This window comes from Sceloporus occidentalis, unplaced genomic scaffold (assembly GCF_023333645.1).
Source record: "Sceloporus occidentalis isolate IW3139 unplaced genomic scaffold, rSceOcc1.0.p SCAF_282, whole genome shotgun sequence".
Lineage (NCBI taxonomy): Eukaryota > Metazoa > Chordata > Lepidosauria > Squamata > Phrynosomatidae > Sceloporus > Sceloporus occidentalis.
Genome location: NW_028317262.1, coordinates 394161 through 406738, shown reverse-complemented (window position 1 = coordinate 406738; position 12578 = coordinate 394161). Strand labels below are relative to the sequence as shown.

The 12578-nt window shown below is 46.2% G+C and overlaps 1 protein-coding gene across 1 annotated transcript; it reads left to right on the top strand.

Moving 5' to 3' along the window:
* The first annotated feature begins 5089 nt into the window (after nucleotides 1-5089).
* On the top strand, nucleotides 5090-6871 carry LOC149275519 (uncharacterized). Its single transcript, XM_089504638.1, has one exon. The coding sequence runs from the start codon at nucleotides 5090-5092 to the stop codon at nucleotides 6869-6871; it is 1782 nt and encodes a 593-aa protein (XP_089360764.1).
* Nucleotides 6872-12578: the final 5707 nt, after the last annotated feature.

Genomic DNA, 12578 nt, shown 5'->3' with positions numbered 1-12578 from the left:
TTTAATGATCAGAGATCGGGAACAGGGCCCGGAGAGCGATATCTAGATATTTAACAGATTAAACCAAACTATGGAAGGAAATTAAATCAGAAACAGTCGTCAGCTCCCTGCAGAAAGGTTTGGACCATGTAAAAGTCTATTACAAAGTCTGGGCCCTAAGACCGATCTCTTAGGGGCCCCATTAGGAACAAGACCTTCCTCTGACTTGTGTTCTGTTACTAATGTTATACGAGGCATCAGGAGAGAGAGAAGGGCAGGGGCTTTATGGGGGTTATAAACAGCAATAAACCAACAGACACCTCAAACTAGTAACACTCAACAAAATGAACACTACAAACACACAGACAATATAATATACACAATAAAGAACACACAGCAAACCTGAACATACAGCCAGGGGCAGATAGAGTTACCACCCCAGGCCTGTACACTGCAGTCCCTGCAGGCCTTTTCCTTCCCACGAGCTTCTCCTTAGAGTCTCCCCTCAGCTTGGGTGAGGTTTTTATACACATTTTCTCTTTGGAGTCTGGGAGAGTCAGCACTGCATAGTTTCCCGAATACTCAAGGAGGTCGGGAGACAGTCCACCCACACCTGGTCATTTGCATATGCGAGAGCTCTGGCTCCAGGACGTAGAGGTGAGAAAACCCTCATCTTCCTTTTCAGCGGTTAGGTGTGGAGACCGTATGGCATCCACCGCCCGGAAGAGAAGGTTATTGTGATCACTACTTTGCATATCAAAGGGAATGAAACCTTGATTATTGATACACCGGATGGTGAAATTCCCTGATGTTCCCAGGAGAACCATGTGTTTTATGATATTAAAATTAGATCAACTACAGCATAGAGACCAGTTCAATAGATTTCTTACAATGTGCCATTTGCATTCTTTTTATACTTGTTGCAAGGAAAGGAGGGGGAGTTGTTTTGGTGTAAAAGGTGCTTGTGTCAAAATGGAGTCGCTGACCATGTGCTTGGGAGGTAAATACACAACCCAATTATACTCAAAGCGCTCACCAGATAGAAACGCTTACAGTATTAGTCACACTAATAAACACTCGCTAAAGAACTTGGGATTATGTCACAGGAGCCAATCACACGACACCAAGCAGATTTATTTTACTGCGACTGTCTGAGTTCTGCGCCAAGATGGCGTTGGAGCGGCGAATTACAGACGCAGTCGGCATTCCGGAAGAGATCTATCCAAACAACGCAATACTCACCCCAATACAATCTGCCCCCGAATATATAAACAGCGTGATACCCGTATACTTATCAGCTCCTGGGCAGTCTCACGGAGACAACGTAACCGGAAACGATGGAGAACTGGAGACACACGGCTGGATCAATTCGGCTAAAGTCACGCTCTTCAGAACGGTTCCCCCTGACCTGGTCTTTTATGTTATCTCCGCCCGTAACCGGTCTATTTTCCCCGCCTAGTTTAGTCACTTATTGGTTGCCCTGGCCCCCTGCTTGTAGGCTGGGAGACCCTGTTCTCTCCTGCCTGGGAGAGCCTGTTGCCCGTGCTTCTAGCTTGGAAAATCTCCATTGTGTTGGGGAATATCTGCTAAATGGTTATACTGTATTTTTGTAATTTTGTGACTTTTTCGGTTGTAGGAACTCAAAAAGAGACGTAAACCGTTCCACATTTATCTGTGTCCATAACACCTCCTTACACCCCGCGGGGGGATCCTGAGCCTCCGCTCCCAGGGAGACGGGGTACATGGCTTCGTTATTGCCTCCAGCCAGCTGGGCACCCAGGGTATGGATGTGGGGTCCAGTTGGGAGCAAATCTAAGCCAGCAATAAACTCTGACACAGAGCTAACTTATATATAACTATGTACTGCTCAATAACACAATACTATGCGGGAATATAGGGGTTAAATGATGCAATAGTCAGTATTGTGTCCATATAACCTTCACCCGCCCGCAACCAGTACTGTGGCCCTCCCCAGGCCTCACCCTCGGGGTAGTTGGGTACCGTTAGTTGGGGCACATAGTATGGCTCAGGTTATGCTGTATACATGGACTTGCTACCCAGTAGAGATGGTATGGCCAATTTCTGTATGAGAGGGGTTAATTTGATTGTATAGGGATGTGGTGCCAAAAGGTCTTTTAACATGAATTTGTCTTTTGAAGATGAGACTTCAACCAGGGCCCTCCGCAAGGTGTGAAACATTACAAAAGAAGGTGCCGCTATGTCTAGCCCCAATGTAAAAGGACAGAGTACTCCACCATGCCTGGATCCCCTTTTTGTTCATAATATATATTCCTTTATTAAGTTCTGCCTGATGAGACCGTTTTATTGGTAATTTGAAATCACGTAATTATTGCGTTAAAATATATTGTGTGGGTTTTTAGTCTAAAAACCAAGGCACCCCATTTCAGTGACAATGCCCAACGCCCCCCGGAGGTGACCCACAATTTAATTGTTTACATAAAATAAGGTCCCATTGTATAGGGACCCACTGCTGCCCTTTCTAAATAAAACCCCAGAATAATTTAGGTGTTTCTTTGTTACCCCGGCCTGTGGCACAATCAGGAAGAGGAGAGCACAGGACAGGAGCAGAGTCTGTCACAAAAAGGGTATTAGGTGCCCTTCCTGCCCCTATCACCCAGGACTCTGCGTCACAGAATACCACAGAAAAGATATTATTTTTTACCTGGTGGGGGCAGCAGCCAAGTGACGGGGCAAGTAACATTTTGGGGTATTTGAGGGTATTTTGAATTGACACATTCCACAAAAACCCTCTGTCTGCGGGGTATTTCAGTAATCTGGAGATGCGGCTGGATTAACGCGGCCGGATTTGTGGTGCTGAGAAAACGCAGGAAATTACTGCGACGGCTGCAATCGGCGGCCAGTGGCAGCATAGAAAGTGTCCAGAAGCCCCTAGCGACATCCCCCGGGCTACTTTAGTTTTTTTTTGTTTCTCTGTTCTAAATGCCTCTCCATTTGCAATGTAGCCACTCTATTTACTCTACCTCCTCTGCTGCTGCTGGGTTGCCTAGCAACCAGAAGTTGGCAGTTCCTCCCATCCCCCTTTTGCTGCTAGCAAATGTGATCTGATACACCAATCAGGGGAACCAGAACAACCAATAAGTGACTGAACTAGGCGGGGAAAGTAGACCGGTTATGGGCGGAGATAACATAAAAGACCAGCTCAGGGGGAACCGTTCTGAAGAGCGTGACTTTAGCCCAATTGATCCAGCCGCGTGTCTCCATTCCTCCATCGTTGTCTCCGTAAGACTGCCCAGGAGCTGATAAGTATACGGGTATCACGCTGTTTATACAATATTTATTAGTGACCGGCGTATGGTGCTTCTGCTGTGACTGTTGTGTTATTATTGCGGTAATTTGGACGCTGCGTGGATAATTGTCTGGTGAAATTATTGGTGTTTTGTTAGAGCAGGTTTAAGTTACTATTGTTTATTAAACATTATATTCTCTGCTAGTGTTCGGGGGCAGATTGTATTGGGGTGCGTATTGCGTTGTTTGGATAGATCTCTTCCGGAATGCCGACTGCGTCTGTAATTCGCCGATCAAACGCCATCTTGGCGCAGAACTGAGACAGTGGTAGTAAAATAAATCTGCTTGGTGTCGTGTGATTGGCTCCTGTGACATAATCCCAAATTCTTTAGCGAGTGTTTATTAGTGTGACTAATACTGTAAGCGTTTCTATCTGGTGAGCGCTTTGAGTATAATTGGGTTGTGTATTTACCTCCCAAGCACATGGTCAGCGACTCCATTTTGACACAAGCACCTTTTACACCAAAACAACTCCCCCTCCTTTCCTTGCAACAAGTATAAAAAGAATGCAAATGGCACATTGTAAGAAATCTGGACACCTTGAGAAGGAAATCTATTGAACTGGTCTCTATGCTGTAGTTGATCTAATTTTAATATCATAAAACACATGGTTCTCCTGGGAACATCAGGGAATTTCACCATCCGGTGTATCAATAATCAAGGTTTCATTCCCTTTGATATGCAAAGTAGTGATCACAATAACCTTCTCTTCCGGGCGGTGGATGCCATAGGGTCTCCACACCTAACCGCTGAAAAGGAAGATGAGGGTTTTCTCACCTCTACGTCCTGGAGCCAGAGCTCTCGCATATGCAAATGACCAGGTGTGGGTGGACTGTCTCCCGACCTCCTTGAGTATTCGGGAAACTATGCAGTGCTGACTCAAACTCCAAAGAGAAAATGTGTATAAAAACCTCACCCAAGCTGAGGGGAGACTCTAAGGAGAAGCTCGTGGGAAGGAAAAGGCCTGCAGGGACTGCAGTGTACAGGCCTGGGGTGGTAACTCTATCTGCCCCTGGCTGTATGTTCAGGTCTGCGGTGTGTTCTTTATTGTGTATATTATATTGTCTGTGTGTTTGTAGTGTTCATTTTGTTGAGTGTTACTAGTTTGAGGTGCCTGTTGGTTTATTGCTGTTTATAACCCCCATAAAGCCCCTGCCCTTCTCTCTCTCCTGATGCCTCGTATAACATTAGTAATAGAACACAAGTCAGAGGAAGGTCTTGTTCCTAATGGGGCCCCTAAGAGAACCCTTCTGCAGGGAGATGATGCCTGTTTCTGATTTAATTTCCTTCCATAGTTTGGTTTCATCTGTTAAATATCTAGATATCGCTTTCCGGGCCCTGTTCCCAATCTCTGATCATTAAACTGAAAAGAATGAGACCAAAGACAGAACCTTGGGGGAGTCAACACGAAACACCCAACTAGAAAATACCCCATTACCAGAAACTGCGTCTTTCCACCAATTCTCTGTGTTCTAAACATGATTTAAAATTATTATTATTTTTTTTTTTTAAGGAGTGTAAATATTCAGAATAAACAGACATTCCGACCACGTAGATGGAAGATCATCTCCTGCGTCATCTCTCTCGTCATCGAGTCTGAAGAAACAAATACAATCACAAGAAAATCCTGAAACGATCCGTAACGAGGAGTTTGGGGATAAAAGTGCCGCCACTCGCAGCCGAGGAACCCCAATCTCTGGTGGATAAAGTGTTTAGTGAGCGAAATAGAAACATTCATAGAAATTTGAGGTTCTCCATTATCTTCTGAACCCAATCTCGAGACATGGATGATCAAACAGCAAAACAAACCTTTCCGTGTTCCGAATGTGGGAAATGTGACACCTCAATAGGAAATTGTAATAAACATGAGAAAATCCACACGGGAGAGAGTCCGTTTGCGTGTTACACCTCCCAGACGGCGCTTACGATTCACCAGAGAAAGCACACGGGGGAGAAGCCGTTCGCCTGCTCCGAATGTGGGAAATGTTTCACGAGAAGTCATGAGCTGAAAAAACACGAGCGACGTCACACCGGAGAGAAGCCTTTTGAGTGCTCCGAGTGCGGGAAACGTTTCTCCCAAATAGGAAATCGTAATAAACATGAGAAGACCCACACGGGGGAGAAGCCGTTTGTGTGTTCCCACTGTGGGAAATGTTATACCTCCCAGACGGCGCTTACTATGCACCAGAGAAAGCATACGGGGGAGAAGCCGTTCTTGTGCTCCGAATGTGGGAAATGTTTCACGAGAAGTCATGAGCTAAAAAAACACGAGCGACATCACACCGGAGAGAAGCCTTTTGAGTGCTCCGAGTGCGGGAAACGTTTCTCCCAAATTGAAAGTCGCAATAAACATGAGAAGACCCACACGGGGGAGAAGCCATTCGCATGCGCCGAATGCGGGAAGCGTTTCATCACAAAAGCAAACCTTATCCAACATGAACGGAGTCACACCGGTGAGAGACCGTTTGCGTGTTCCCACTGTGGGAAATGTTACATCTCCCAGAAGGCGCTTACTATTCATCAGAGAAAGCACACGGGGGAGAAGCCATTTGCCTGCTCCGAATGTGGGAAATGTTTCACGACAAATCATAAACTGAAAGTACATGAGCGACATCACACCGGAGAGAAGCCTTTTGAGTGCTCCGAGTGCGGGAAACGTTTCTCCCAAGTAGGAAATCGTAATAAACATGAGAAGATCCACACGGGGGAGAAACCATTCGCATGCATCGAATGCGGGAAATGTTTCATCACGAAACCCAACCTTATCCAACACGAACGGAGTCACAGCGAAAAGAGACCTTTTGTGTGTTCCGAATGCGGAAAAAGTTTCACCACCAACCAAGCGCTTACCAGGCACGAGCGGATTCACACCGGGGAGAAGCTGTGCGCGTGTTTGGAGTGCGGGAAACGTTTTCTTACAGAGCCAGAGCTACGGAGACACGAGCTGTATCACAGCGAAGAAAAAACATTTGCGTGCCTAGAGTGCGGAAAACGTTTCACCTTAAAGTCAGAACTCACCAGACACATGCGATACCATACTGGAGAGAAACCATTCGAGTGTCTGGAATGCGGGAAATGTTTCACTACGACGACAAGCCTCTGCGCTCACAAGAGAACGCACACGGGAGAGAAACCATTCGCGTGTCCTGAATGCGGGGAACGCTTCATCAGGTCATCACACCTCAGTGCTCATGTGAGAACGCACACAGGAGAGAAACCATTTGCGTGTTCCGAATGTGAAAAATGTTTCACCACAAAGCCTTCTCTCGTCATACACCAGCGAATCCACACGGGAGAGAAGCCGTTTGCGTGTTCTCAATGCGGGAAAGGTTTTATCACAAATTCAGCCCTCAGCGCACATGTGAGATATCACACGGGAGAGAAGCCGTTCGCATGTTCAGAATGCGGAAAGGGTTTTAATGCAAAGTCAACGTTAATTCGACATGTGAGAACTCACACGGGAGAGAAGCCGTTCGCGTGTTCTCAATGCGGGAAATGTTTTAGATCAAGCCAGCACCGGAGTAGACATGAGAAAACGCACCTTGGAAAGGGAGAATTTGCGTAATAGAAAGTAGCAAATTCCCACATAAAGGAAAAAAACAACTCCATGGTACAAGTAACGGCTTTATTAGATACAGGAACTCGCATCGGGAAATTTGTTCCGAGTCCTGAAAGGGAAGAACCGGATTTTTCACAATTCTCTCGGAACTCACCTTGTATAAAGTCACGAGAATCATTTATGTGTTAAATTTCCTAATTCCTATAATTCATACTCTCTGAGGTTTTACATCGATTCGAAGAATAATCTGGGCCATTATCTGCTGCGAGGTTTATGTTTTATAATCATTTGTTTCTTGTTTCCATTTTGAAGTATTTTTTTAAAATAAATAAATCGTGTGAAGCAAATTTTCTGGTGCATGGAACCAAAATCCTCTAACATAAACCACTGAAGTCGGGAAAAAAGTGATCGTTACCTATTTGAGAGAAGGTTTACGATGAGGAGGAACGAGTCGTTTCCCTCAACACCGATGATATATTTCACCCATTATTCATTACGTCACTTGGATTTCTTTCTAAACAGAATAACATGGATTCCAGTGGAGTCCATAACCTGCCTTATATCTAAAGTACATCCGTAAAATGACATAAACACCGGTCTCTGACGTGGAGACAGGGACAGGCCACACTGAGGAGATGGTTATTATGGGTAACAGACGTCAGCACAGAGTAAATCCCATTCTTTTACGAGGTCGGCCATTCGCGGCTCTCCTCTTACCTTTTGGGTTGTGATCTTGAAATATTCCTATGAATCTTTGTAATTTAGACAAATTCTCTAAAGCTTTTGCTGCAGAATCTATAAAACCATCGGCTGAAGGACACCCCATTTATAACCATGTCAGAAGACTCGATTCTCAGCAACGAAAGCGCCTTCCGCCAGACTGTCACTTCATTCTTATTAAAAATCACAAAGTTCTCTGATTCCTGAAATCGATGGAAGACCTCGGAGTATGAATTATAGTAATCATGAAATTTAACAAATAAATGATTCTCGTTGTCAGGAACGCACCCTACTCCAAGCGTGTGCGTGACTTAGTTCTGGTGGTAAAGGGGTTAAAATTCACTGTCTGCCCTAGACCAGAAATAGTGATAAAAATATCCACCCTTAATACCCCCCACAATTAGCTATAATGATATAACTGATACCATAACGCTGCCACCAAGACAATTTATAAATGGGGTGCCTCGATCCCCCAAGTGAATTACACGCAAAACCCACAAAATATACTTTAACTCAAAAATAATGTGACTTCAAATCACCAATAAAATGGTCTAAAACAGATGCTAAACAGATTATTTACACCAAACAGATAAAATAAAAAGGAGAAATTACAGAAAACCTAACTACTCACTTGAATGGTAAAGTAACAGTTTTTCTGTCCGTAGGACTCCGGCAAGGAAAGATGGCGACTTACTCAAAAGTAGATCTTGGCCCCTAGTAACCCCCACCCCCGACCGATTTCCTCTTATTAACTTTATACCTTTTCCAGTTCATCTCGAGTTTCCAAGTCGGCCCAGAGGCGGTATAAGCGGATAGAAGGGGTACCTATAGGATCCATAAGTGACCTCCCCCTTGTGTGGTGGAACCATATCAGTCAAAATAACTCATTTTATCGTCCCTCCTGTGCTCGCCCCAGCAATAATTCATGCATTTAGGAATTTCTTGTAAATTATGAAGTCATAGATATGTCACATATTTATCGATTTTTTTTTTTTTTAACAGGGTATCAGAAATTATTAGTAACATAAACTGTTAACTCTATATGCTCCAGCAGCTTTGTAAATGTGTCCTTTGGTGCTAAGCAATAAAGGAATATTTATTAACAAGCCCCGGACCTGTTACCCACAATTCTTTCACATGGTTCTAACCCGTGTGCGCGCTGGCGCTTACTGAAATTCCCTTTAGTGTTAAAACATTTGGCACAGTCCCAACACTTTATGGCTTCTCCCGGCCGTGCAGTCGGAGATGTTGAACAAGGTGCGAGTGACAGGTGAAGCATCTCTCGCACACGGAACACGGAAACGGTTTCTCTCCTGTGTGGGTCCGCTGGTGGACTACTAACCCGATCTTTTGTTTGAAGCTCTTCCCGCACTCGGAGCAAGGAAATGGCTTCTCACCCGTGTGAGTCCGCTGGTGGACTACCAACTCTATCTTTTGCGAGAAGCATTTCCCGCACTCATCGCACAAAAACGGCCTCTCGCCGGTGTGAATTCTGAGATGTTTGACGAGGTTTGAGTTAGTGTTAAAATATTTGCCGCACTCGCAACACGAGAAAGGCTTCTCCCCGGTGTGGGTTCTGGTATGTTGAATAAGGTGCCAGTTACTGGTAAAACTTTTCCCGCACTCGGAACAGGAAAAAGGGTTCGCCCCGGTGTGAGTTCTGAGATGCACAGAAAGGCTTGCTTTACTGATGAAACAACCACCGCACTCAGAGCAGGAATATGGCTTCTCCCCCGTGTGAGTTCTCAGGTGTTCCACAACATGTAAGTTCCTATTAAAACATTTCCCACACTCAGGACAGGAAAAAGGCTTATCACCCGTGTGAGTCCTGAGATGTTCAAGAAGCTGCAAGTTCCTGTTAAATTGTTTCCCGCACTCGGAGCAGGAATAAGGCTTCTCCCCGGTGTGAATACGACGTCGCCTAACGCGCTTGGATTTAGAACAAGAACTTTTCCCGCAGTCCTGAGAGGAGGCCGCCGATCTATCATGGATGGTCTGATGTAGAAGAAGATCAGAGTCACTGGTAAACCGTTCCTGACACTCGGGGCAGCTATATGCACCCTCATCGGGGGGCGTTTCACACTGAAAATGTGTGTTACTGGTTTGGGTTTTATCAGTAGAAGTAGATCCCTTGTGTTCGGTTGGGATCCAATAATCTTCATTGGAAGCGGATTCCTCCTTTACGTGGACAGACGTATTATCCCCCCCGTCGTGCTCTGTGTGTGTATCGGGGGCCGAGACATTTCCGACTTCATCAGAGGGGGGTCCGTCCTCATTACGAGTCGATGTGAGCTCTGTCTGTGGAGACTCCGCCGGGTCACAAATGTCTGTCTCTTCACATGAGGCGGATTCCTCCTTAATAAAATGAGACGTCTTACAGTCCAGCGGAGAATTAGGGGCTCGATCTCTGACCTCGGACGCGTCTGTCGGAGAGAAATCATCAAATTAAGTGAAGCAGCCGCTTTCCCAAACAAGCAGATTTCAGATCTCTCGCGGCTGCCTTATTGCCGAGTATTTATTATACGGACCTCACATTTTACACGTTATTTGTTACAGTGAAGATGCCTTAATATCTACACACAGACCGCAGGGATTAAACCTCTTACCCGGAGAGCCGCGGGGCTGGTGGGTCTCCATCATCACGTCCCTGTAAAGCTCCTTGTGTCCTTCTAAATACTCCCACTCCTCCATGGAGAAATAGACGGTGACATCATCACACCTCACAGGAACCTGAGACACACAATGAGCCGTCACCATCCAGACACACGCCTCGGTGTTACTGTATAACGTCCCGTTCCCAGCAGCGCTCACCTCTCCAGTCAGCAGGGACATCATCTTGTGGGTCAGTTCCAGGATCTTCTGCTCGCGGTTCCTCTCGTGGGTCAGCGAGTGAGGTGGAGGCACCGGGCTGAGGCTCCGGGTCCCGGGGGGTCCGTCTGACACACGGGGGCCGTCGCTGGGTGGGACGCAGTCACTGGGCTTCCTCACAATCATATAATCCTGTATATCGGGAAAGATATTGAAATATCGATGAGCAAAGAAACATCTGAGCTGCAGTTTGTGGACAGAACGACATCCATGTTCTGGCCCCAGAGACACCGGCCCCTCACCTCTCCGCTCAGCAGGGAGATGATCTCCAGGGTGAGGCTCAAGATCTTCTCAGTCACCGGATCCTTGTCCATGTTCAGTCCTAAACCGGACTCTTTCCTGGGTCACCGCGTTTGGCGCTCAGACGCCTCCCTGTACCACAAATTCTAATAACGTGACGGCAAAAAGACAAAACCCCCAAAGAGAGCGCAGCAGCCGTCACATCACCCGGCACAGGGTCACTGTATAGGACGGTCTCCTCCGTGACTGACACTCACCTATCAGCTTCCGGGTTACTGAGGATGGAGCGTTGGCCCCTCGACCAGATCAGGGCCCTCGGCAGCCGCCTCTGGGACTGTCCGGGTCTAACTGGAAGAAAACAGAGACCTCAGACGGAGCTCCGGCCGCGATATCCTGCCCCGGAACGAGGGAAACGGAGAAATCAAGGAGAAAGCGGCCACACCGGAGATCAGTACTGAGTATGGTTACAAAGCTGAGTATAACCAGAACCCCAGCATTTACCTGCACACAGACCTGCCAGGGGTTTCAGGGAGAGTGTCAGCTCCTGGGCCCAGACTGCCCCTCCCCCCAGCATTTACCTGCACACAGACCTGCCAGGGGTTACAGGGAGAGTGTCAGCTCCTGGGCCCAGACTGCCCCTCCCCCCAGCATTTACCTGCACACACACCTGCCAGGGGTTACAGGGAGAGTGTCAGCTCCTGGAGCTCCACCCTATACACTGGAAGTGAGTTAGAGGGTCCCATTTGTTTTACCAGCCTGCATTTCTAAAAGCATCAGTGTTAAACGTTACTTCCGGTTTTGCGTTCCATGTAACTTCCGGTTTGGCGGTCCATTTGCGTTCCAATCCCCTGCAGTACTTCCTGTGCATGGAGAAGCTGCAGACCGGACGTTCTCCTGTGAGGATTACCGGTTTGTAGTCATTGTTGCGGTTTTGGTTTTAAGTCCAAGCGGATATAGGGATGATGGGAGTTGTCTCTCTGCCCGGCTCCACGGATAGTGGGAGTTGGGATCTTTAGTTCGTGATTGGTTTCCCTTTAATTGCTGTCAGGGCCCAGTGCATGATGGGAGGCAGGCCGAGGGGAATCTGGATGATAGGATTTGTAATTTGATTTATGTGAAAGCAGACAAGAGTGTAATGGGAGTTGTAGTCCTTGTGTGTATTGTGAGGCAGAAGCCATTGTGGATTGTAATGGGGTGCTGAGGATTATAGGAGCTGTAGTTCCGCCAGGGGAGGGGATAGAGTGTGAGTGACCCTTACGAAAAAATTACTGCAGTTTTTCTGAAGTAATACTGCTGTTTTTTGGACATGAAAAAAACTGCAATACTGCACTTTTACTGCACTTTTACTGCATTTGTACTTCACTGTACTGCAGTTTTACTGCAGTTATTTTTGTACGGAAGTACAAAAGCAATAAAGCTGCAGTACATTGAATTACAACTGTAGGTTTGCAATATAAAAAAAAAAAGTACAGTAAATGTGCAGTAAAACTGCAGTACAGTGAAGTACAAATGCAGTAAAAGTGCAGTAAAAGTGCAGTATTGCAGTATTTTCATGTCCAAAAAACTGCAGTATTTCTTCAGAAAAACTGCAGTAATTTTTCGTAAGGGGAGTGTGAGAATACCGTCAGTGTGTGAGTGTGTATAGTGCTGGAGTGAGTGAGTGTGTATAGTGTAGTGTCAGTGTATAGTGCTGGAGTCTGTGTGTGAGTGTGTATAATGTAGTGTCAGTGTGTGTATAGTGTAGTGTCAGTGTATAGTGCTGGAGTCGGTGAGTGTGTATAATGTAGTGTCAGTGTGTAGTGCTGGAGTTTGTGTGTGAGTGTGTATAGTGTAGTGTCAGTGTATAGTATTGGAGTCGGTGAGTGTGTATAGTGTAGTGTCAGTG